Here is a 27,291-nt window from a genome sequence, read left to right as displayed (position 1 = left end):
TCAGCACCGTTGATGCAGGCCAGGAGCTGAACCCGGCGCATCCGCAGGAAGTCCATGACCAGCTCCTTGGTCACGCTGACATTGACGGAGAGACTGTTGTCTTGGCTTCAAGCGACAAATCCCTCCATCTACCCTCAGCACGTTGTAATCGTGAGAGATCCTACCTATGACAGTGGTGTGTACTTGAAATGGTGTGGTAGATGATTTTGGCCGTGGGTGTAGAGGGCACCAAATATACAGCCTTGCGATGCCTTGGTATCAAGGATAATCACAGTTGGTCCTGTCACCAGCTCACTGATTGTGGCCTGCGAGGGAGAGAGTCATGGATCCAATTACAGGCAGGGATGTTGAGACCAAGGTCACGTAGCTTGGGGATTAATTTGTTTGGTATTATTGTGTTGTAAGTGGATCTGTAGTCGATAAATTATAGTCTTGGGTAGGTGTTCCTGTGGTCCTGATGTTTCAGGGCTGAGTGTAGGGCCAGGGAGATGGCATCAGCTGCAGGCTGATAGGCTGCAGCTAATGTAACCCATGATTAACCTCTCGAACCACTTCACGGTGATGGATGTCAGAGCCACCAGCCGATAGCCATTTAGGCCCGTCACTGCCATGGGATAGGAGGGCAAAACTAGGCCCATCAAGTCTGCTCTGCTATTCCATGGTGAGCTGATCCATTCTCCCACTCAGCCTTGCCCCCTTGCCTTCTCCCTATAACTATTGATCTTTGCCTTAAGTACCCCCAACGACCTGGCCTCCACAGCCGCTCATGGCAGCAAGTTCCAGAGGTTCACCGTTCTCTGGCTAAAGAAATTCCTCCGCGCCTCTGCTTTAGATGGTTGCCCTTCAAAGCTGCAGACGCGTCCTCTTGTCCGAGACACCCCTACCATGGGAAACAACTTTTCTACATGGGAGGCACGGATGGCATAGCGATTAGTGCAACACTGTTACAGCACCAGCGAGCGGGACTGGGGTTCGAATCCAGCGCTGTCTGAAAGGAGTTTGTTCATTCTCCCTGTGTCTGCGTGGGTCTTCCCCGGGGTTCTGGTTTCCTCCCACCATTTGAAACCTTCCGGGGCTTGGGGCTGTATGAATAATTTAAATTCTCTCCTCCTCTGTCCAGGCCTTTCAACCTTCAAAATGCTTCTATGAGGATCTCCCCCCCCTCCCACCACATGTTAGTGACCTTCTCAAAGGAGGCGGCCTGTTTGTCAGAGAGGTTGAAAATGTCTGTAAGTGTAGCCGACAGTTGGTCTGTGAGGGCCGGGAGGATACATCCAGGGATTCCATCAGGTCCAGTCACTTTCCATGGGCTCACTTTCTGTCAGGCCGACCTGACAACCTGCGTCAGTGACCGTGGGCGGGGTCCACCCGAGCCCCTAACCTTTGGGCTTTGCGCTGAAGCCACCCCATCTCAATTCTCAGCTCTAATTCACCCGGAGAAGGCCGAGAAGAATCAGAGTAGTTGGATCCAATTGGGATGGCAAGGTCCGACAAGGTGAAGGGATATTCAATTATAATTGCAATATTTTGCAAGGGCTTCAAGTCAACTTTATTGTCGTCTGATTGGACAAGTACAACCCAATGAACCAGCATTCTCCGGTCCTCGGTGCAAAATGCGCAGACAAACAACTGGACATAACACACATAAAGACAAATGATATGTATGCAGGATGAGAATTCATATCTACAGATACATAAATAAATATTGTTTGTGAATATGAGTCTCGGATGGTTAATGTGAGCAGTTCCTTTGGTCGTCAGCATTCTCACTGCCTGCAGGAAGAAGCTGTTCCTCAGACTGATGCCTTGGCTTTGATCCTCCTGGATCTCTTTCCTGATGGGAGCATGTTTGCAGGGTGGAAGGGGTCCTCAATGATTTGCACGCCCTCTTCAGACAACCCTCCTGGTAGATTGCCAGGGGAGAGGGAGACTTCAGTGATCCTCTCTGCCTCTCTTACGGTCCTGTGGATTGACCTCTGTAGCAACTGTACCCCACACTGCAATGCAGCCGGCCAGGACGCTCCTGTAGAAGGTTGATGTGATGGTGGGCGGGTTTGAACAACCTCCAAAGCTTAATTATAATCAAATCTACAGAAATTTTCAATGTTCATACACATCTCCAACATTCGCATTTGAAAATTTTTCAAAAGTTAATCACGACTAAAACGTGATTTATAAAAAGGAGAAATGTGAAATGCGTAAACAATTCGATTGTATTAAAAACCAGAAAGTTGGCTCTTCCCCTTGTGGCCATTGTCACTTGCTGTAATGACAGGAAGCGTTGAGCCCGGTACTACCCTGGATCTAACCTGACGCAGATTCAGTGGACAGATTTTTCAGCATTCCTGCTGGGAAATTGTCGGGTGCTGCTACTTTGCCATCGAGTGGTGCGAGGTTCCCATCGAGCAGCCGGTAAGATATCAGCGAGCACTTCTCAGGACACCTGGGAGTTTTGGCTTTCCTCGGGAAAATCCAGCATTGCCTTTTGTATATTAACATGTAAATAATTATTGCATATATAACCAGCCGGCCTCATCAGTAACAACAATGAGTCGCGCTACGGAGAAGAGGCAGAAAATCTCACAAAATGGTGCGAGAGGAACAACCTGAGACTCAACGTGGACAAGACGAAGGAGACGATCGTGGACTTCAGGAGGACCAGGAACGACCACCCTCCACTACACATCCTTGGAGTTCACTTAACTAGTGACTTATTGTGGAAACACCACATCTCATCACTTGTTGGGAAGGTGCAACCGCGACTGTACTTCCTGAGAAGACTGAAGGGGGCAACGCTACTGGCCACCATCCTGTTGGCATTCTACGGGAGCTCTATCAAGAGCACCGAAGACCCTCAGACTACTACAGGTGGACCGTGGAGAGCATTCTGGCTGGTTGCATCGCTGTCTGGTACGGAGGTGCCAACGCTCAGGGCAAGAAGTTGTTGTTAACTCAGCCTGCGTACATTAAGGGCACCAATCTTCAGTCCACAGAGGACTTTTAGAAGAAAGCAACCCCTATTGTCAAGGACCCCCCCCCCAACCACCACCCAGGCCAGGCCGTCCTCGCTCTGCTACCCTCGGGGGTAAAAGATACAGGAGCCTAAAGACGAGCGCTCAGCGGCACAAGGATGGCTTCTTCCCCACTGCGGTCAAAATGATCAATGAACCACAGACACTACCTTACTTTGCGTTCTTTTTATTACACAATTTTATTTATTTTGTCAAGTGGTTTTATATAAATACTTGTACTGCGATTCAGCCACAAAACAACAAATTTCGTGATGTGTTCATGACAATAAGTTCTGACTTATCCATTTCTTTCAGAATCTTTATTTTTCTCTCCAACCTACTGCTCTCCATTTCATTATTCCCTTCATTTTATCATTTCTTTCCCGTTTGCTTTGCTTCCTCCTCAGCCCCCTCTCATTCCCCCTGCTCCTATCAATCCTGCTTGCTGACAGTAACCTGACCCGGGCTGGCTTAGTGCAGCTGATGAATTATTCCTGAGCTGTGGTATAGGGGGGTCTGGAAGAAGACGTACATGGTGTCGATATTGGTGCTGACAATCCGATCGTCTGTTTGAACACAATGACAACCTTTGGTGCGGCCCCAGGGTAACCAGCTGATCGGGTTCCAGACTACCGTCATTTTCTTAAATTCCCCCAATTTTAAATCTTTCACTTTTATTTTCCTTTTGACTTTTCCCCTCTTGGTGTTTGACTTCTAACCTTCCCCGTTGTCTGTCACCACTCTGCGTTAGAATATAAAACCTGGAACATTACTGTACTGACCCATTTATTGTCCTGAACAAGCCAAGAAATTCAATGTTTTGTGGCAGCGTCATCGTGCAAACATTCATATTATAACCATCTTACAACATTACTATATATAGAAAAAAATTAATGGTGCACGAAAAGTCAGGCCGTGTCTTTGGTTCATTGTCCGTTCAGGAATCTGATGGCGGAGGGGAAGAAGCCGTCCTTGTGACGTTGAGGGCTTGTCTTTAGGCTCCTGTACCTTTTCCCCGTCAGTAGCAGAGTGAAGAGGGCACGGCCTGGGTGGTGGGGGTCTTTGAGGATAGAGGCTGCTTTATTAAGACCGCCTCATGTAGATGTCCTCGATGGAGTGAAGTCCGGTGCCTGTGATGTCGCAGGCCGAGTTAACCATCCTCTAGAGTTTATTCTTGTCCTGAGAGTTGGTGCCTCCGTACCAGGGAGTGATGCAACCACCCAGAATGCTCTCCACAGTCCACCTGTAGAAGTTTATGAGCGTCTTCGCTGACAGACCGAATCTCCTCAGGCACCTCACAAAGTCTAGCCGCTGGCGAGCCTACCTTGTGATTGTGAATACCTACCAAAAAAAAACTAGTCCCCTCCCTACCTCATAACACTCTATTTTTCTTTCATCCATGTGCCTACCTCAGAGTCTCTTAAAAGCCCATTGCACCATAGAATATTATTGCACAGAAACAGGCCCTTCAGCCCTTCTAGTCTATGCTGAACAATTATTCTGCCTAGTCCTACTGACCTGCACCCAGTCCATACCCCTCAATACCCCTCCTATTCTGTCCAAATTCTTCCTGTATGTTACAATTGAGCCCGCATTCACCACTTCAACTGACGGCTCGTTCCCTCTAATGTTCCCCCTAAACCTTTTCCCTTTCAACCTTAACCCATGTCCTCTGGTTTGTATCTTACCTACCCTCAGTGGAAAAGGTAACTCTGTCTGTCCCCTCATAATTTTAAAAACCTCTATCAAATCTCCCCTCATTCTTTTACGCTCCAGGGAATAAAATCCTAACCTGTTTAATCTTTGCCTGTAACTGAGTTCCTGAAGTCCTAGCAAAATCTTAGTAAATCTCTGCACTCCTTTGATCTTATTGATATCCTTTCTAAAGTTTGATGACCAAAACTGCACACAATCCTCCAAATTTGGCCTCACCATTGTCTTATACAACTTTACCATAACATCCCAACACCTGTACTCAATACTTTGATTTAAGAAGGTCAATGTGCCAAAATCTCTCTTTACAAGAGGAATATTATTAGAAGATTTATTTTAGCGGAAATATTAGAAGTTTTTTTTTAACCCCAGAGAGTGGTTGGTGCTTGGAAGGCATGATCTGGGTCAATAGTGGAGGCAGGTACATTGGTGAAATTCAAGAGACGATGAGACAAGCATGTGGAGGGTGATGTGGGAGGCAGGGTCCAAAAGTCAGCACAACGTTGTGGGTCGAACGACCTGTACTGTTCTACAACCCTATCTACTTGTGATACCCCAATTGTTCCAGCCTCCACCACCATCCCTGGCAATGCATTCCAGGCACCCACAACTCTTTGTGTTAATATTTTAAAAAACGCCCCCGATGACTCCCCTAAACTTTCCTGCCTTCACTTTGTACAGATGTCCTCTGGTGTTTGCTACTCCTGCCCTGGGAAATAAATTGCTGGCTGTCCACCTTATCTATGTTGTAGACCTCTATTAAGTCATCTCTCATCCTTCTGTGCTCCTTACCTCATGAGACATATTTTCCGATCCAGGCAACATCTCCTCTGCCCCTTCTCCACAGCTTCCACATCCTTCCTGTAATGAGGTGACCAGAACCGAACACAATATTCTACGCGTGATCTCACCAGAGAATTGTAGAGGTGCAACATGACCTCTTGACTCTCAATTCACCGGCGAAGGAAGCCCAGCATTCTTAACTAACCTATCAACCTGCGCGGAGACCTTAAGAAGTCTATGGATTTGGACCCCAAAGTCCTTTGTTTGTTCATCCACACTGTTAACAATTAACCATGTACTCTGCCTTGAAGTTTGACCTTCCAAAATGCATCACCTTCAGATTTCAGGTTTATAGTCAAAAAACATACATGGCATCGCATACAACCCTGAGATTCTTTGTTCCTGCGGGCGTGGCAGAATTTCTACTAATTGGTCATGCAAAATATAATCTGTACCCAGTGTGAACATGTAAACAAACAAAAAACTTTAAACAGATAACTAATATAAACTAACTGACTGTGCAATACAGAGAGAACAAAAAGAAAATCAATGAAGTCCACAAGTACGAGTCCTTAAATGAGTCCCTGATTGAGTTTGTCGTTGAGGAATCTGATGGTGGAGGGAGAGCAGCTGTTCCTGAACCTAGTGGTGTGAGTCTTGGGGGCCCCTACACCTCTTTGCTGATGGCAGCAGCGAGAACAGAGCGACCGCTGGGCAGTGTGGACCTTTGATGACCGCTGCTGCCCTCCGACGGCAGCTTTTCCTGTAGGTGTGCTTCATAGTGGGGAGGGGTTTGCCTGTGATCTCCTGGGCTGTGACCACTACCTTTTGCAGGGCTTTACGCTCGGGGGTATTGGTGTTTCCATGCCAGACTGTGATGCAGCCGATCAGTGCACTTTACACCACACCTCTGAAGAAATTTGCCAGGGTTTCTGATGTCATACCAAACCTCCGCAAACTCCTGAAGAAGTAGAGGCGCTGACGTGCTTTCTTCATGATCCCATTAGTGTGTTGGGTCCAGGAAAGATCCTCCCAAGAACTTAAATTTGCTCATCGTCTCCACCTCTGATCCCCCGATGATCTCTGGCTTGTACACCCCTGGTTTTCCTTTCCTGAAGTCAACAATCAGCTCCTTAGTTTTGGTGACATTGAGTGCAAGGTTGTTGTTGGTGCCCCATTCAGCCAAGTTTTCAACCTCCATCCTGTACGCTGACTCGTGCCCTTCCTTTATACAACCCACTACCCGTGGTATCGTTGGCAAATTTGTAGATGGTGATACTGTCGTACCGAGCTACAGTCGTAGGTATAAAGTGAGTAGTACAGGGGGCTAAGAACACAGCCCTGGGGTGGACCGGTACTGATGGAGATTGTGGAGGAGAAGTTCTTACCAATCTTCACCTCACTTACCGAACTCTGTATCCCGAGTACATCCTGTGTCCACTTCCTACTCCGCTATCTTCACATTTCTAATAATATGGATACCTGCCATTTCATCACTTGGCCACAGGGTGTCACCTGTGGCCACTCACTATATAAAGGTGAGACAATTGCCTATTGAATACTTCTGACCTTCTCGGCTAGAGACAAGGCTTCTTGGTCGATTAAAGTTCCACTTCAATCTCACGCTCGACTTGGTTGATGCTACAGTGCTAAAATGGAGAACTTAAGGTGCAGGAAGAGGCCATTCAGCACGTCAGGTCCATGCTCTCCCATCCTTCTCTCCCTCATGCCCTTGCTGAAGTTCAAGGAGAGCTATTTTCCAGCACGAGTCAGACTTGCGAGCCCTTCCATTCTACCCTGACTACAGCAGTGACGACAGTTTTAAAAAGCTGCTTCCATGTCCCTTTGGAGTTTTAGTCAATCGTGCATCAGGAAAGATCAATATCTTTTTTTTTTGATCTTGAGGTTCTACCTTTGGCAGAATTGGAGAAATAAGGTGAGATTTGAGCACTGAAGCGCAGCAAATGGAGGTCATGTGTATTTTTGAAAGGGTCGTCTCAGCTCTTGGTGCATGTGGAATCCAGGGAATTGTTGCATTGTTTGAGAAGCAGGCACATGCCGCGGCCTAGCTTCCTAACAGGATTAAAAATATCGGGTTCTGCGCTTGAAGATGGTAGCAGTTCTCGTGTGTGCCTCAACCATGAACAATCAGTCTCCAACTCAATACTACAGTATAGGCCCTTTGGCCCTCAATGTTGTGCTGGCCCATATATTTCTACCCAAAAGAAAATAAATCCTTCCTACCCCGTAGCCTCTATTTTTCTTTCATCCGTGTGTCTAAGAGACTCTTAAATGTTCCTAATGTTACAGTTTTCATCACCATCCCTGGCAAGGTTTTCAAAGAACCCACAACTCTCTGCATGGGGAAAGAAAACTTACCCCCGATCTCTCCCCTAAACTTGCCTCCTTTCACTTTGTACACGTCCTCTGGTGTTTGCTGCTCCCACCTTGCGAAAAAGGCACTGGCGTCCACCCTATCTACACCTCTCAGAATCTTGTAGACCTCTATCAATTCTCCTCTCACCTTTCTACGCTCTAAAGAGCTATGTCCCCGCTCTGCTAACTCTGTGCGTGTGTGTGTGTGTGTGTGTGTGTGTGTGTGTGTGTGTGTGTGTGTGTACATACATGGGTGTGCGAAGGTGTGTGTTATATATGTGTTTATATATGTGTTTATTCATATAGATTGTGTGTGAGCAGTGTGTATGTGTGTTCTTGTGAGCATATGTGTGAGTTGTGTGTGTGGGGGATGATGTGGGGTGGGTGGGTGTTCAACTGAGTGGAACTGTGTCATTAAAATAGATCCAATATCGAACACTGGGTAGAAAGGGAGTGTGCTTGCGTATGTGTGCACGTGTGCGTGCGTGGTGTCCTGTGGGGCGTGAAAACATTGGGTAAATGTAAAAGATAGAGGACTGTAAGGGTATCCATTTCTCGGATAAAATGTGAAACATGGAGAAAAGGGGAGTGTGAAGATGGCTGTGCAGCGAGAGCTTGTGCAGCGAGAGCTTGTGCAGCGAGAGCTTGTGCAGCGAGAGCTTGTGCAGCGAGAGCTTGTGCAGCGAGAGCTTGTGCAGCGAGAGCTTGTGCAGAGAGAGCTTGTAAATGTCTTCAGCATCGCAGCATTTGTCATCAGGAGTTGTGTGTCCCTAGCCTGATCTGTCAAAACTCCACAGGATTCCTTTGTGGAAAGGTTCATCTCCCCCTTCACCCCAACCCCCAGCTCTTTGCTCCTTGGTAAGTCCTTGGACCCTCTTCTGTTTTGTATGACAACGGCAGCTCAGTTTCCATGACGACAGCAACTCGTGGGAGCTGCTCGTTTTTGCAAAATCTTGTGGCTTCTTCTGGGGAGACTGGAGGAGATGATGATGTGTTGCCTTGTCAAGCCTTGTCTCACACCCACAGTGCTCCGGACCCTGCCTGTGATCTCTGGCCCACAGGCACTTGCTGTTCCCCTTAAAAATCTTCTTCCTGTTCCTCATCTCTTCTCCAGCCATACAACCTCTGTGTTCCTTACCAATCCAGGTCTCTTGAACATCACTGAGTTTATTCAAGATTCTTTTATTGCCAAGTTTTTTTTCTTTGGCTTGGCTTCGCGGACGAAGATTTATGGAGCGGGTAAAAAGTCCACGTCAGCTGCAGGCTCGTTTGTGGCTGACAAGTCCGATGCGGGACAGGCAGACACGGTTGCAGCGGTTGCAGGGGAAAATTGGTTGGTTGGGGTTGGGTGTTGGGTTTTTCCTCCTTTGCCTTTTGTCAGTGAGGTGGGCTCTGCGGTCTTCTTCAAAGGAGGTTGCTGCCCGCCAAACTGTGAGGCGCCAAGATGCACGGTTTGAGGCGTTATCAGCCCACTGGCAGTGGTCAATGTGGCAGGCACCAAGAGATTTCTTTAGGCAGTCCTTGTACCTTTTCTTTGGTGCACCTCTGTCACGGTGGCCAGTGGAGAGCTCGCCATATAACACGATCTTGGGAAGGCGATGGTCCTCCATTCTGGAGACGTGACCCATCCAGCGCAGCTGGATCTTCAGCAGCGTGGACTCGATGCTGTCGACCTCTGCCATCTCGAGTACTTCGACGTTAGGGATGAAAGGCGAGAAATCAGACTGCTCAAACTACAGGGGAATCACGTTGCTCTCCATTGCAGGCAAAATCTTCGCTAGGATTCTACTAAATAGAATAATACCTAGTGTTGCCGAGAATATTCTCCCAGAATCACAGTGCGGCTTTCGCGCAAACAGAGGAACTACTGACATGGTCTTTGCCCTCAGACAGCTCCAAGAAAAGTGCAGAGAACAAAACAAAGGACTCTACATCACCTTTGTTGACCTCACCAAAGCCTTCGACACCGTGAGCAGGAAAGGGCTTTGGCAAATACTAGAGCGCATCGGATGTCCCCCAAAGTTCCTCAACATGATTATTGCCAAGTAACAAAACAGAAAACGTGATATTAGAAGAAATTACCTTTAGTCTACCGCAAGGCTCATTCTCAGTAGAAATTGCCCGGCCCCCCGCTTAGAGTCAGAGAAACAAGATAGTCCCCCCACTGGCCCCCTCCCCAAGTCACTGAGTGTACGTAGATTTGCCTCCAGAGCTCCCACAGCCTCCGAAGAGTCCAGTTCAAACCATCGGCAGCCCAAGTTCCAGATCCGAACTTTCGACACAGTCAGTCCTCGGCAACCTCTTCTTATTCAATCCTTTTATTGGTTTTAATACATGCGAACGACATAAGTACATATAGTAAATTAATATCGAGTCACAAGTAATGATAACCAAGGTTCTTATTAATTAGAAAAAGAGTTTAAAAAAATATATTCTTAAACTAATCTCAGAATCTCACCCCACCCTACAAGGGTTGCTGGCCAAGTTAAAGGGTCCACTGTTAATAATAATTATTATTATAGGGCCATATGGAAAAAAAAAGCAGAGATGAGTAATCTGCAAATTCTGAAAGCAATTGAGAAAAGGACCCCTTAGAGAGAAAGGAAGTTGAGATCCATTGCAGTCGTTGAACACCGCAGTTTTACCCATGAGACCGACACGCCGCCATCACGGCCGACAATCATTGAGCGGCAGGGAGAGCACCTACCCACCTCAGCAAAAGGGTCCTTCTCATGACGAGGGGAGCAAAGGCCACTGCGTGGGATGGTGAGGAAGTCGGTGTTAAATCCATTGGCCCCACTCACTCCAAAAGCAACCACAAGAGGGCCAGGGGTCAAATTAATATGAATAACTAACGATACGATGCGAGAAACTGAAGAGAGAAGGGTGTAGCCAAACCAAAGAACCTTCCTCAGTTATGCAATTATCACATTTAGGATAACGTTTAGCTAACCGAACCTTGGAAAAATGGGCTCGATGGACTACTTTAAATTGAGTGAATGAGGGTCCAGCACTAAGAGAAGATGAACGAACACGTCTCACAATAGAATCTCGTGTAGTTACGGCCAATGGTTGTTGAAAGTCTGGTTCCCGTAATTTCTTAATACCACCCAGGGAACACTCCTTAAGTCTTGAGAGCAGTTCATAAAGCAATCCTTTATGATCAGGTTTAAAATAAGGTTAAAGTCTAAATCCTGTGGATATCTCAATGTCAAAGAATCCAATAAGCTCCGAATCAGTAAATAATGAAAGAAAAATGATGTTTGGGTATTTTAAAATTGAGAGATAATTATTCAAAAGAAGGCAAGTTTGGGGCAATATGTAGATCTAGAAAAGATTGATTCCCCAAGCTTAGCTTCTGAGTAGAATTGATATCTTGGACTGAAGGCAGAAAAAGGGGATTACGTGGAATGGGACTAATCAATACAAATCTGTTCCGATACCTGGTATCCCCCCTCAGCCAGTCTCAAGCCAATCTCCAGCAATCGCAGCTTGGCATCAGACCCTTCACCGCAAGTCACCAGCAGATCCTCGCCTCGAGTTGCCAACAGCCCGGCGCCTGTGCCTTCACCCTCAGAAGCTGGTCCGACACTGTCTCGTTGATCGTCTCCTCTGCTTCTCCTTCTTACATGGGGGGGGGGTATGGTCTCCCGGTTCTCTGATGCCCTGCGCCAGTCCTCTGCATCCCTGGAGCCTGCAAACCCCCCCCCCCCCGTGGCCGCTACCGATCATAGGCGCCGCCATGTTGGGCGCAGACCCCGCAGTCGTGGGATTTTAAGATAATCCACCTGCCAGCTTCCTTAGAGTCCGTACACAGATGATGAGTCCGTGCCGCCCAATTTACCCCCCATTAACCTCCACCCACAGTTTGTTTCAAATGGTGGGAGGAAACCAGAGTCCCCGGGATAAACCCACGCAGACATGGGGAGAACATACAACAGCTCCTTATAGACAGCATCGGGTTTGAACCCTGTAAAGGCAATGCGCCAAATGCTACACCATTCGTGCTGCCTAATGCCTCTCAAAATCTTACAGACCTTCTTTTAAGACTCCTCTCATCCTTCTTAACTTCAAAGATCAAAGTCCCAGCTCTACTAACCTTGCCTCATAAGACATGATCTCCAATCCAGGCAACATCCTGGTAAATCTCCTCTGCAGCCTCTCCAAAGCTTCCTGTAATGAGGTGACCAGAATTGAACATGATATTTGAGGTGTGGGCTCACCAGAGATTTGCAACATGACCTCATGACTTATTTACTCAATCCCCTGACTCATGACGGCCAGTGGTTCTCAATCTTTTTCTTTCCACTCACATACCCCTCTGCCAACGGTGCTCTGTGATTAGTAAGGGATTGCTTAAGGTGAGATGTGAGTGGGAAAGGAAGGTTGAGAATCGCTCCTCTAGACCCAATTGTTACTGAAATATGTTGCTTGAGAAAAATGGTCATTGGCCCATTTCCTTTGGAGTTCTGAAACCCTGCACATAACAAGTCCATTGGGTATGATGAAAACAGTGGATTTCAAACCTATTTCTTCCCACCCACTTCCCACCTTAAGCGACCCCTTACTAATCACAGAGCACAGATGGCAGAGGGATTACTTAAAGTGGGATGTGAGTGGAAAGGAAAAGGTTGAGAACCACTGATTTAGGCCTTTGTAACTAACAGCAACCTTGAGAGATCTATGGATATGGACTCCAAGGTCCCTCTGTTCTTCTACAGAGTAACCCAATTTTAGTTTTAAGTTCAAGTTTATTGTCATGTGTATCAAGATGTAAAGTTTCCCTCGGAAGAGAAAACTTTCTAGGCCAGTAGAAAGATTGGAGATGGATTGGACAGCAAGAAAGGCTTTCCAAGCTTGTGGAGGGATCTGGACCAGCTGGGAAAATGGGCCGCAAAATGGCAGATGGAATTTAATGCAGACAAGTGTGAGGTGATGCATTTTGGAAGGACCAACCAAGGGAGGACACACACTGTAAACGGTAAGGCACTGAGGTGTGCAAAATAACAGAGGGATCTGGGAATGTGATACATAATTCCCTGAAAGCAGGGCCACGGGTAGATAGAGAGCTTTTGGCATATTGGCCTTCATAAATCAAAGTATTGAGTGTCGGAGCTGGATGCTATGGTGGCATTGTATAAGAGATTGGTTGGTGAGGTCAAATTTGGAGTATTGTGTACAGTTTTGTTCACCTAACTACAGGAAGAGTATCACTAAGATTGAAAGAGTGCAGAGGATATTTACGAGGATGTAGCTGGGACTTGAAGAACTGAGATATAGGCAAAGATTAAGCAGTTTAGGACTTTATTCCCTCGAGCGCAGAAGAATGAGGGAAGATTTTGATACAGGTATATAATATTATGATGGGTGTAGATCGGGGTTGGCCAAACCTGCTGAATGTAAGAGCCGCACACGTAAACTTCAGATGTTTGAGAGCCGCAAAACATGGAAAAAACATTACGTACACGTTGTAACTGCTGTGCACATTTTTTAGAAGTTTTATGTAAAAAGAAATACATGTACGTGATAATACTTATGTAGTTTTTAAATTGTTAAAAAATGTCTGCATTTGAGGTGGCAGGAACTCTGATTGGTTGGGTAGCCGGGACCTAGGCAAGAGTCTGCAGTCGGAAGCTTTGATAGGTGGGTGGACTGGGAGAGTCTACGGTTTGGGCATTGGGAACTGCGAGAGCCCGCAGTCGGGGATGTCGGGAGCTCGGATGGGTGGGTGGCCGGGGCCTAAGCGAGAGCCTGCAGTCGGGGTTGTCGGGAGCTCAGACTCCCGGGGAGGGAGTCGACTTTTACATGGTGTCGTCTGTTACACACGTGTATGTGATATACCTAACAAAAAATTTCAGTTGCAAGCCACGTGCTCTAAAGCTACCATTGTGAGCACCAGCTCATACAATTCTGGTCTCACCCACCATATCTCCATGAGCCGCACATTATACAGTATGTCACGTGGCTGGTAGCATACTGTTTGACCACCCCGGTATAGATAGATGCATTATCTCGTCGGCCTCTATTAATAGGTTAGGTAAATGCAAGAAGGCTTTTCTTCACTGAGGCTGGTGAGATGCAAACCAGAGGTTAAAGGCAAACGGGGAGTTTGAAGGGAGCATTCGGGGGAACTTCTTCCCACACAGAGAGCGGTGGGGGTGTGGAGCGAGCTGCCAGATGCAGTGATGAATGCCGGCTCAGTTTTGACATTTAAGAAGAAAGTGGATGGGAGGAATTGTAGCGCATCGAGTGACTCAAAGACTTGTAGATACAAACCAAGGCTTTTATTACCAAAAGACTGGAGCGTAGTACATCGAGGTTGACCAGTCCAGACTGACCTGGATCTGGTTGGGTGCAGCCCTTTAAGACCTGGCCAGAAGGTGTGGCTACGGCTCTCAGCCAATCATTCTATGCAAATATATAGAGGTGATAGGATCCAATACTATCACTGGAATATAGTCTGGGTGCCGGTCAAGGTAGAATAATAGTTTGGCACAGACTAGAAGGGCCAAAGGGCCTGTTTATGGGCTGTAGGGTTCTATGGTTATCGAAAGATTTGCATTTATGTAGCAACTTTAAGGATATGCCAAGGTATTCTACAGTCGATGAAATGTCATGGCTGTTGTAATATAGGCTGTGTTGGCACAGTGTATTCACACAAACAGCAACGGTGGGTGTAAATTCAATTGTCCAGCAGTCAGACCCCTGTTCTCGGCACACCCTTAATCCACTTTCAACATCATCGGGCAATGAATTGGCCCTTGATCCTGGTGCAGCGCTATTTCTGGAGTAGTTCAGTTTGTCTTTGCAAAGCTTACTCTGACAGTCCCCTGGTGAAGTTCCAAATCCGCAATAGCTTCATCATCCATCGGTCTTTCTGGGACAGTCTTACAGCAGCGACTGCAATGTTTCGCTGACCTTGGTATCAAGAAACCACTAGGTACAGGAGCAGAAGTCAGCCATCCAGCCCATCGGGCCCGCTCCGCCATTCCATCATGAGCTGATCCATTCCCCCACTTGGCGCCACTCCCCTGCTTCTCCCCATTGGCCTCAATACCCTGACAATTCAGCTATCATTCTCTGCCTGCAGCAGCAAATTCCAGAGGTTCACCGTGCTCTGGCACGGAAATTCCTCAGCGTCTCTGTCTTAAATGGGTGCCCTTCAATCTCTCGTCTTTGACTCCCCTACCATAGGAAACAACTCTGCCATATCTACTCTGTGCAGGCCTTTCCACATTCAAAATGCTTCCATGAAGTCCCCCCTCATTCTGAACTCCAAGGAGTATGGTCCAAGAGCCGTAAACGTTCCTCATATGCCGATCCCTTCATTCCAGGAGCCATTCTTGTGAATCTTCTCTGAACCCTCTCCAACGCCAGCACATCCTTTCTTAAATAAGGAGCCCAAAACTGTACCCCGTACTCTAAGTGAGGCCTCACCAGGGCCTTATAAAGCCTCAACATCACATCCCTGCTCTTGGATCCAATTCCTCTAGACATGATCGCCAACATTGCATTTGCCTTCTTCACCACTGACCCAACCTGGAGTCTAACCTTTAGGCCAGTGGTTCTCAACCTTTCTCTTTCCACTCACATCCCACTTTAAGTAATCCCCATGCCATCGGGGCTCTGTGATTAGTAAGGGATTGCATAAGGTGGGATGTGAGTGGGAAGGGAAGGTTGAGAATCACTGCTCTGGACTCAATATTTTACTTGAGAAAAATTGGCCTATTTCCTTTGGAGTTCGGAAACTGTGCACATTACAAGTCAGTGAGGTACGATTAAAACAATGGCTTTCAAACTTTTGCTTTCCACTCACCTCCCACCTTAAGTAGTTGGCGCAACACTTTTACAGCGCCAGCGATCGGGACCGGGGTTCGAATCCCGAGCTCTCTGTAAGAGTTTGTACCTTCTACCCGGGTCTGCGTGGGCTTTCCCCGGGGGTGCAGGTTTCCTTCCAATGACTGAAACGCACTGGGGGATGTACTTCAATCGGGTAAAATTGGGCGGCACGGACTCGTGGGCCGAAAGGGATGTTACCATCCTGCGTGCCTAAATTTAAATTAAAAATCAAAGCATGTTTAAGAATTAAAATTAAATTAAAAGCATCCTGAGGAACAGGCTGAACTTGGCTGAAATTTGACAACAAAAATCTATCACTAAGCAAACTAATCTGAAATAAAAACAGAAAATGCTTTAAATAGTTAGTGGGTCCAGATTAAGTCTGTGAAGAGATAGTTAGATCCAAATCGATGGCCTTTCATCATTTTGTAAAGTTAGAAATTAAACAAATCACAGAGGGGCGGGGGCAGGCAGAAGGGACTATCCTGGAGAAGAGAGAGCAGAGATTGACTGGTATTTAGGGTTCCGGGGAAAAAGCCGGGGAGTGGGACAGGGAGGATGGATCAGCTCATGATTAGAATGGCGGAGCAGACTCAATGGGCCGATTGGCCTTCTTTTGCTCCTGCGTCAGGTGATCTTGTGAACAGGTGGAAGGAATTATCGCAGAGAAGAAGGGGTGGGAGGGCGGTGGGGGGGTGCATTGGGTACAGGAGAGACACAGTGGGACAGGTGGAAGGAATTATCACAGAGAAGAAGGAGTGGGTGGGCGGGGGGGTACAGGAGAGACAGGGGGACAGGTGGAAGGAAATATCACAGAGAAGCGGGGGGGGTGGGTACAGGAGAGACCCGGGGGACAGGTGGAAGGAATTATCACAGGGTGCTGACTGATGGTTTTCCCTGGGGGTTCCGGTTTCTTCCCAATGTTTAAAACGTACTGGGGCTTGTAGGTCAATTGGGTGGCACGGGCTTGTGGGCCAAAGGGCATATTACCCTGCTGTATGTCTGTTATAAACTTAAATCTCCAGCCTTCGTTTGCCTGTGGCATTCCCAGTTTAATTTGGAAGAGCGCCCTCCCTGGGTAATTCCCAATGACCGTGCTCCCTCCAGTGGCAGCACTTGGTAAGAGTGGAGTCAATCTCCAAGTTCTGAGAGAATTTTAAACCTCCATTCCTACTCATTGATCTGGAAAGGCTCCCCAGATATTTCACATCAATAATATCATATTAAGAGCTGAAAATCTGCACACAAATGCTGGAGAAACTCAGTAGGTCAAACAGCGAGTGCCTTTATGTAGCAAAGGTAACGATACATCCCCAACGTTTCGGGCCTGAGCCCTTCACCAAGGTGTGATGTATCTTTGCAACATAAAGGCACCGTTTGACCTGCTGAGTTTCTCCAGCATTTGTGTGTGTTTTTTCACTTAACCACGGCGTGAACAGAATCCTATGTTTTACCTCATATTAAGAGCTGGTTAGCTAAGTTCCCTGAATGGGTCGGATGCAAATTTGGGCCACATGGTTAACGTAGTGGTTGGCACAACGCTATTACAGTCCCAGCAATCAGGACTTAAATGGGTGCCCTTCAATCTCTCGTCTTTGACTCCCCTACCATAGGAAACAACTCTGCCATATCTACTCTGTGCAGGCCTTTCCACATTCAAAATGCTTCCATGAAGTCAATTTCTACAGGCGTTACGTGGAGAGCATTCTGACTGGTTGCACCACAGTCTGGTACAGAGGTGCCAATGCTCAGGACAGAAAAAGCCTCTAAACCAGTGGTTCTCAACCTTTTTCTTTCCACTCACATTCCACTTTAAGTAATCCCTGTGCCATCGGGGCTCTGTGATTAGTAAGGGGTTGCTTAAGGTGGGGATGTGGGTGGGAAAGGAAGGTTGAGAATCACTGCTCTAGACCCAATTGTTACTGAAATATTTTGCTTGAGAAAAATGGTCATTGGGCCCATTTCCTTTGGAGTTCTGAAACCCTGCACATAACGAGTCCATGAGGTACAATTAAAACAGTGGTTCTCAACCTTTTTCATTCCACTCACATCCCACCTTAAGCAATCCCTTACTAATCACAGAGCACCAATGGCATAGGGATTACTTAAGGTGGCTATGTGAGTGGAAAGAAAGAGAACCACTGCTGCAGAGGGTAGTAAACCTGACCATCAAGGGCATCAGCCTTCGATCCGTTAAGAACATCTTTAGGAGGCGGTGCCTCAAGAAAGCAGCGCCTATCCTCGAGGACCCCCCCCCCACAACACCACCACCCAGGTTATGTCCTCTTCTCACAGAAGGAGGTACAGAAGTCTGAAGACGAGTGCTCAGGAGACGAGGACAGCTTCTTCCCTGTTGCCGTCAGATTCCTGAATGGTCAAACGTGGCCTCACTTTCTTTTCTTTTGCACTAATTATTTATTTTTAATAGCGTCTTTATGGAAATTGCAATTTTAACTCCTGCATTACACAATACCACTGCCACAGAACAACTCATCTCGTGATGATAAACCTGATTCTGATTTTGAAAGCACATATAAGAATGTTTGAATTAAGTTGTGTTTGAATAAAATGGCTTCGCCTGGGATGAAGAGCTGGTTCATGCCGCTCACCTCTGAGGCAACTCCCTTATAGTGTCTCCTTATCCCCTGCTTAGTAAGAGTCTCTGTGGTCAGAGGCTTTATCTATAAACTTACGGTAGGTGGGAGGGGTTAATGATCAATGATGTTATTGCTTGCCTTTCGGCCGGCTCCGTGGAGGGGGAGGAACCTGCAGATCCAGCAACGGTTAAATGTTTTCAAAGAATGTGACTGAAAATATAGTCACATGCTTTAAGGTTTATATATTCATGCAAGTAAAGTTTGTTCAGTATAATTATTGTATAGTATTTTCATCTTTTAAAGTCTTAATGCAGGTGTATTACTTAGACATTGTAAGTCAAGCAACCAGAAAATACACTTATCCGGCATCTACCAGTCCCTATAGGTGGCGAATACCAGGGGTTTTACTTGCTGCAGCCACACAGGAACATGAGATACACCAACAGTAATTGCATAAATTAAATAAGAAAAAGTTATATTAAATATAAAAGGACCAAGAAATAACGGGCATAGCCGCAGTTAGTACAAGAAAGAAGCCTGACATTTTAGTGGGGTCATTGCAATATGCAACGGTGCTGGCTAAGCCCTCCCTACCTCCGAGCCCTCTATTTTCCTCTCATCCTTGCGTCTATCTCTTAAACGCCCCTCGTGTTCCAGCCTTCTCCAACAACCTTTGCGTGAAAAAAGGACTGATGGATATTCTCCGCTGGCAGCTGGTATGGACGACGGGTCAAGGGTCCACCTTGGGTTATAATCAAATGAGAAAGATTGCGGGAAGCATGAGTGATTTTCCAGTGCCCGATCCTGAGTCAGCGTTGCTCTTTGCCGCGTCGTTATTGTAGTCTTTCTGCGGCCCGTGTATGTCCAGATCTATTGCTATACTACAAGGATGAGGTTTTGTTTAAAAAAAATATTTAATTATACTTAAAGATCTTGGGATATCCTGTCGTAAAACACGAAAGTCTACAGACACCACGGTTGAAGTAAAAACAAGATACTGGAGAAACTCAGCAGGTCAAACAGTGTCCTTTATGTAGCAAAGATACAGAATCATAACCAACGTTTCAAGCTTGAGACCCTGATCAAGGTAGGAACAAGATGTAGGCAGGTACTGATGGAGATCGTCTTGTACATGTGGTGTAGAGATGTGGATTCATTCCCTTTGTGCTTCCTTCTGGCAGGCCAAGCTGATCGTGCCCAACAGCACAGCCGGGCTGATCATCGGCAAAGGTGGAGCGACGGTGAAGGCAGTGATGGAGCAGTCGGGCGCCTGGGTGCAGCTATCGCAGAAGCCAGAGGGCATCAACCTGCAGGAGCGGGTGGTGACTGTGAGTGGAGAGGCAGAGCAGAACCGCAAGGCGGTGGAGCTGATGGTGCAGAAGATCCAGGAGGACCCGCAGAGTGGCAGCTGCCTCAACATCAGCTACGCCAACATCTCCGGCCCGGTGGCCAACTCCAACCCCACCGGCTCGCCATATGCCAACTCGGCCGAGGTTCTGCCAGCCGCCGCTTCGGCCGCCGGGCTGCTGGGCCACGCCAACCTGGCCGGGGTGGCCGGCTTCACGGCCGGCCTGTCAGGTTTCACTGGCAATGACCTGCTGGCCATCAGCTCAGCGCTCAACACACTGGCCAGCTACGGTTACAACACCAACTCCCTGGGCCTCGGCCTCAACCCAGCCACAGCCACCGGCGTGCTGGCAGCTGTGGCGGCCAGCGCCAACCCGGCTGCTGCCGCTGCCGCCAACCTCTTGGCCTCCTATGCCAACGAAGCCTCGGCGGGCACCAATGCGCCAGCCAGCACAGTGGGCTCCTTCTCGCTGGGCTCCCTGGCCGCCGCGTCAGCTGCCAGCAACGGCTACTTCAGCGCCGCCTCACCGCTGGCCGCTGGGTCCATCCTGGCGGCAGAGAAGCTGAGCGAGGGCTCCAAGGACGTGGTGGAGATCGCCGTGCCGGAGAACCTGGTGGGCGCCATCTTGGGGAAGGGCGGGAAGACGCTGGTGGAGTACCAGGAGTTGACTGGCGCCCGCATCCAGATCTCCAAGAAGGGCGAGTTCATCCCGGGCACCAGGAACCGCAAGGTCACCATCACCGGCACGGCAGCCGCCACGCAGGCAGCCCAGTATCTCATCAGCCAGCGGATCACGTATGAGCAAGGCGTTCGTGCTGCCAATCTCCAGAAAGTCGGCTAACCAGAGCAGGCTGCAGGAGCAACAAGACAGGTGTCCTTTTTTTTAAAAAAAGAAAAACTGAAAGGGGCTTATATAGTACTTGATCTAATTAAAACGTCTTGTATTAATATATTCTATGAAATGTCAGAGATCTGTGTATATGTAAATAATGTTTACCGCGTTTCCATTGGAGACCATGTCTTCAGTTGATTTGGGTTCCCTTCTCCTCCCCTGCTTTGTTCCCCCTGCATTCCTCACTCTGACTGCCCTTCTTGTAGTCCCCCTTCAGCTCCTTCATCTCTCCTTCTCACTGGCCCTCTTCTCCCTCCTTCCCCCCCTCCCCTTCTGACATCCCCTCTTCCAACAATCTCCTGCACTCCTTCCTGACCCTCTCGCTTCGTCCTCCCTTTCCCTCCCCCTCCCTTCTCCCTGCTCATCTCCCCTCCCTTCCCCCCATCTCCCCCATGCCTCTCCCCACCCCTCCTCTCCATTCCCCTTTCTCCCTGTCCCTCCCCCTCCCTGTACCTCTTCCTCACCCTACCTCTGAGGGTGGTCCCTATCCCATCCCCTTTCCTCATCTCTCCTCCCTCCCTTCCTTCCCCCTCCTTGTGCCTTCACTTTCTCCTCTTTTTCCTTTTCCCATTCCCGGCCTTCTCTCTTCCCGTACTTCATCCTCCCTCTCTCCTCCCCTGTTCTAAATCTCCTGCCCTGAACCTCATTCTTCAATGTTCCCTCACTATCACCTCTTTCATTCTCTCCCTTGTTGACCTGAGTGTTGGTCACGTTCTGAATAAAACACTGTCCTCAGGCACACAGTGAAGGGTACTTGGGAGCTGAAGTATCACCTCCCAAACCTAATCCCAGCCTGTCGCCAAAATGGGATATTATCAGGTGACCCGAAGCACTTCTGAATTTCCCTTACCCCACATCCTATTCCAGGGGTGACATCTCCACTTGGACATATCCCTCGAAATTTGTCCCATAACATCCATCCCCTCACAAACTTGCCTCCCATTGGCCACTTGTTCCTTTCCTCCTCGCCGCACCCCAATGGCCGGAGAAACCAATACCACTTCCTTTGCCCATTGGTTGATTCTTGCTATCTGAATGTTTCCGATGTTCCTACTAATCAAAGTTATTCAACAAAATGTATGAAAAAAGGATGCACGTCTCACATCAGAGCTTTTGACCTAGAGGTTTGCAGGAGATTCATCCATAATCCTGGAGACACCACATCAGCATTGGAAGGGTTGGGAACCCTACACCTCCCCAACTAATGGCAATGTGAAATCTTGAGCAGCTTTGCATCTTTGTAGCTTTGCGACCGCTCACCTGGGAGATCATCTCTTTTAAGGTCTCCCTTCCTCACTTCCCGAACGCCTTCGGAAAGTCAATTATTTTCTGCTGATCAATCGCGCCAGGAATCTTTTTGTTATTCCCACATTGGATCTTGTGTTCATTCATGTTGATTAGTGTGCTTGGAGCTGGGGGTTTGTCACTCCCAGGAAAGTGGGGGGAGGGGGGGGTTTGCAGGAGCTGGGGATCCGATTAAAGATGAGGCAGCTATCTTTCAAATAATGAGTGCTTGTCGCAGGCCACTTGGCCCATTGTATCTCTACTGCCTCCTTGATAGAGTGGGCCTATTTGATCCCGGTACTTTACGAAAGCAATCCAGTAAGTGATTCAGGACAACCACCCTTCCGCCCACCCCCCCCCACCCCCACCCTAAGAAAGAATGGGGAACTCATTCCAACACAGTGGTTGAGGTGAACAGCAAAGGTGCCTTGAAGAATAAATAGACCAGTGAGAAATGAATGGCATATCAAGGTAGGACAGAAGATGCCCTGTAGAGTTAGCATAGAGCAGTGGCGCTGAATGGTCTATAATGGAGTGTGTAGTCAATTCTGTTTTGGCACAGAAACACTTGAGAGAGTTGGAGAAGGGCTTATACACACCTGACTTGCATCTTAAGTCTTTGGGTGTGTATAAGCCCTTCCCAGTGGTGACTGGTCTATCACTGTTCCAGCCTTTGCGTTAGGCTCCCAAGCATCATATTGTGGCCTATCATTGAAATCAGGAGCTGGCGCTGAGGTTGATCTTGAACAGAGGAAAGTAGCCACTGAAACCAGAGGGCGAGGTCACAGGGGAACTTTGGAGAGAGTCGGCCTCAGAGACCAGGGGAAACTCAGTGAGAGTTGGTCAGGAATGCTCCTGGACATCTTACTTTTTAAAAATTTAGACATATAGCATGGTAGCAGACCATTTCGGCCCATGAGTCCGTGCCGCCCAAATTTACAACCCATTAACTTACACCCTGCTACGTTTTGAACTGTGGGAGGAAACCGGGAAAGCCCACGCAGACACAGGAAGAACACAGTGTAACTCCTTACAGATTCGAAACCCCAGTCCCGATCGCTAATGCTGTACCAGCATTGCGCTAACTGCTACGCCAGCCATGCCCCCAGTCCCCCCCATCCCAACCGATAACATCTTCAGAAATTTTCCCAACGAAATAAGTTGGTTCCAAGCTTGGGTGGGTGGGCAGGAATTTAAATCTGTCTGCTGTTGGAGAAGGATAATGAACACGCTTAACTCCTTTGGAGTTGGAATTTATGGGCCATCATGGAAGGCCAATGGTCAGTGTAAACTTCGTGGGCTGAGGGCATCATGAGGGGATAGGATTTCTGGAATCTTGGGCCTTCAGTAGCTAGGGATCCTCTGTCAAAAGAGTGATAGGGTGTGTATGGCATGAATGCTTCAAGGCAGAGATTTACAGCTATTTGATGAGTCAGAGTTCCAGGGAGAAGGCCGGGGAGTCGGGCTGAGTGAGAGGAAGGATCAGCTCATGATCAGAAAGGTGGGGCAGACTCGATGGGCTAACTTCTGCTCCTATATCTTGTGAATCCTTTGGCACCCAGAAACCAACTGTGGTCCAATGATGCACCACTCTGGCAGACTAGGCTCCCAGACACAAATACAAATGTGGAGCGAGGACATCACCCACTGGTGTTCGCCGTCCCCAGCCAACTCCATTTCTGCCCTGAAGCAATGCAGGACAAAGCCCGCCTCCTAATGGGGAAATCTCAACTGGTATCATTTATTTTGTTCATTTCCCTCCAGCCGCCCGGGTTCAATCCTGGGGTGTACATTGGGTGGCACGGACTTGTGGGCCGAAATGGTGTTACCGTGCTGTATGTCTAAATCTTTTTTTTAAATTAAATTTAACACTTTCTCTCGTCCCATCGATGTCTTGCATTCCAGAAGGGGCAATCCTGAGGTAGCATTATGTGCATTCGTGAATTGGGGGCACAATTTGTCCATAAGTACGAGTTGGACCTTCAAAACCCAGGGACTCCCTGTCTCTCTTTATGAGAGCATTCCCTTCTCCTCTGACCTGCTTGGAGCTGTCTCTGGTCCTGAATCAGCTTTGCTATGTATAGACTGGAGAGCAAATGGCTCTCAGTCCGATCAGGGAGGAGGCTGGTGTGGGCCTGGGATGTGCTTTATTTGGATGCAAGGGCATCCAGAGAGATACCCAAGGTTGGAGGTGCAGTCCTGGATTGGTAATGTTAAGGTGGGATGCTCATTCTGCGCCGACTGCCTCCATGGACATCAATGTGAGGTCTTAGTGCAATAGCATGGGAATCCAGGACTGGAGGGGATCAGGCTATACATGGACACAGGCTTAAAACAATCTCACTCCAAGTACACATAGATACAATCTGACCCTATGGTCCCACACAACTAATCTTGCCCAAAACCTCTTTCTCAATCTCCCCTTCCCTCACTCTCCCTGATCGTTCACTAGAGAGCATATGGTCCATATCGACTTAAACCCCAATCTTTCAGCTCACCACTTGCATTCTTAACAGGGCTGGGTCAGTCAAATGACCCTCCTTCCACTGGACCTCCCCTTGCCATTTGACCTACGACTTCTCTCCGAGAGCATGCTCAGAAAGAACGCCAGATATCCCTCGTTCGATAGTTTCAAAGTACATCGTTTTAGTTGCGAGAACAAATGTGGAGTTTCTTAAAGAAAAGTTCAAAATAACATTTTTTAAAAAGATTTCTAAGAAAATGCAAGTGCCAATTGAGCAAAGTATCCAGCGCATTATCAAGATGTGGATGTGTTTCATTCAGAAAGTAAAAGTTCAATGTATTTATTGTTACCTAGATCAGGAGAGATGAAATGATCTAAAATATTTCTGAGTTGCATTTTGGCATTCTGTTTGAGGGCCTTTGTGTGCTGTCTGTGTTCCTTCAGTATACAATCACTCAGGTGTGGAATTGCGATGAAGCTATTCTGAGTTTTTAATTTTCCTTGTGTTGTCGGCGTTTTAAAGAACCACTTACCTCAACCTCCTGGAAGGGACAGCACTATTGGGGAACTCCCCGACCCCCTTCTCCTCTCTCTTGCCTCTGTGACCACATCCCACCATTCCTCCTCAGCCCCCCCCATTAAACTGTGACCCCTCTCTGCGATTAAGATCTTTGATTGGCTATTTGCATCTCTTTGCCATCAAATACCACTGGACAACAATTTTGTTTTCTAAAGGTTTGCTTCCTGAAAATAAATTGGGGATTCTGATAGACAGCTTCAAGCTGAACACAAAGATAATTTCAGATTTGCTGCATCACGTAAGAATTTGGAGAAACATTAAGTTAACTTTTATTGAATTTCACGTTTAATCGGATAATGACGCTGACACATTTCGTTAGTTCAACTGATCTAAAATGTTTTGCAGCTGATTTTCATTTGTACTCAGCATCTGATGCCTCTCATGTCAGTGTCCAACAATAGTTGGCTAGCATTGATGGATTCCAGTTGTCCTGACACCGTTTTGGTCGCAATGTCCTGGTGAAACCTTTCACCGTGTTCATCACTGACTGCACCAAGATCAGCAGGGAAGATGTCCAAGGGCGAATGCAGAAAATTAATTTTCAATGACACGCTGCACTTCATATGCTGGAAGCGGACTTAAAATATGACAGGAAATCACAAAAATAGGTTATATTAGTGGTGGTCAAACTTTTTCTTTCCACTCACCTGAAGTACACTGCGATTCGTAAAGGATTAGGTGGTATGTGAGTTGGGGGGGTGGGGTGGGGGGATGGTTGAAAATCACTGCTCTAGGCCCAATTGTTACCGAAATATTTTGCTTGAGAAAAATTGTCATTGCCCCATTTCCTTTGGAGTTCTGAAACCGTGCACATAACAAGTCCATTAGGTTATGATTAAAACAGTGGTTTTCAAGCATTTTCTTTCCAGTCACGAACCACCTTAAGAAACCTCTTACTAATCACAGTCTGGCATAGGTGAGTGGAAAGAAAGTTTGAAAACCATTGGGTTATTTCTAAACAACAGTACGTAATTGGACACTTTTAAGGTGATTTTCAGGTCCAGCAGCCCAAAATCCATAAAATACACCCAAAAGTGTTCAGGAAGCAAAGTCTTTGTTGTCCAGTGTAATTTGTGCTCTGGTTTGGGGACTTAAGGGGCGAGAACTTCTCCTTCCAGGTGTCCTAACTTACATTCTCATTCCCAACAACCCATCCACTTGGACCAGACTACAGAATAACCCACAGGGTAAATTCAGACAGAGCTCATGATCCATTTAACCAAGACCCCTTTAACTTGGTCATACAGTTATCCACCAGCTTTTCAATCATTTGGAGGGCGGAGCAAGAGAAAGGGTCATCCCAAATTTGGGCAGGTACGTGGACGGGGGAGGTATCGAGGGCTATGGGCTGGGTGCAGGTCACTAGGACTAGGCAGAAGAATAGTTTGGCACAGACTAGAAGGGCCAAAGGGCCTGTTTTCTGTGCGGTAATGTTCTATGGTTCAATGGTTCTAACCTCTGTAGGTTGTGGACAGATTTTTAAGAGCAGGAACTCTAACTTGATGAGAGAGAAACGTAAAAAGGTTGTGAGCTATTGAAAAGCCCCTCCCCAAAATCCACACAGCAACTCTGAGCTGGCCTCTTTTAGTTTGGTCCTACGCTGTGAGATTTGGAAAGAGCTGCGTTTCCAATGCTGGGCATGTCTTCAACCCCCAGGTTTGTTGGGAATCCAAGATCGGGAACTCGGCAGAGTGCTGAGTTGAAGAATATGGAGGTGTTGTACCACCGGCACCCATTGGGAATGGCAGGAAGCCTGGTGGGTTGAAGAGCTCAGTGCATGGGGATGTGAGGGGTGGGGGTATAGCTCCTTCTTTTTCTCGGTTCAGACCTAACTTCAGACTCAATGTACTTCAAAGCTCGCGTACAGTCTCGCTTATGAAACTTAGATATCCATAACCAAGGGAGCCCCGAGCAAGGTCTGAGGCCGCTACTTATACCTTTGATATCATGCCACCTGCATATCTCTGCCAGACCCCCTTGATTAGGGGTTCACAGCTACCTCGTGCGGCAAGCATTCCCTGTATTGGTCTTGAGCACCTCAGCACGACGCCGTTAGTTTTTCTGCACATAGTAAGGTTCGTTAAGCCATCAACAAGTAACAAGATACCTCAGCATATCAGGCAGTATTTGAAACTTAAAAATGTCACACCCCAAAGCCAGGGGCCATCTTGTACGCCAAGTATAAAATCCGAACCTTAACGGCAAAGCCTCAGCGCTCCCCCCTGGGGTCCATCCACCCAGTCCAACTACCATCGACTCTGTGTAGGATTTAAACAGCCTGTTAAAGGAGCCGATTGTGGTTTATTTTAAGATATGTTAATTAAATTTAAATTTAACCTTTTCTGGGAAATTTGCTTTTAAAATGTGCCAAATTTGGGGTCGTCTTAGACAACAAATATAGGTC

At 47.5% G+C, this 27,291-nt stretch overlaps 1 protein-coding gene across 1 annotated transcript in view; it reads left to right on the top strand.

The window, feature by feature from the left end:
* The window catches only part of LOC138748943 (RNA-binding protein Nova-1-like), a 118,383-nt gene extending 92,818 nt beyond the window's left edge, over positions 1-25,565 (top strand). Inside the window, exon 3 of the mRNA XM_069909891.1 lies at positions 19,501-25,565. Coding sequence (XP_069765992.1) covers positions 19,501-20,508 — 1,008 coding nt within the window. The 3' untranslated portion in view covers positions 20,509-25,565. The remainder of the gene's footprint in view (positions 1-19,500) is intronic.
* Positions 25,566-27,291: the final 1,726 nt, after the last annotated feature.

This window comes from Narcine bancroftii, chromosome 13 (assembly GCF_036971445.1).
Source record: "Narcine bancroftii isolate sNarBan1 chromosome 13, sNarBan1.hap1, whole genome shotgun sequence".
NCBI classification, from domain to species: domain Eukaryota; kingdom Metazoa; phylum Chordata; class Chondrichthyes; order Torpediniformes; family Narcinidae; genus Narcine; species Narcine bancroftii.
This window is presented reverse-complemented; position numbering and strand designations above follow the sequence as displayed.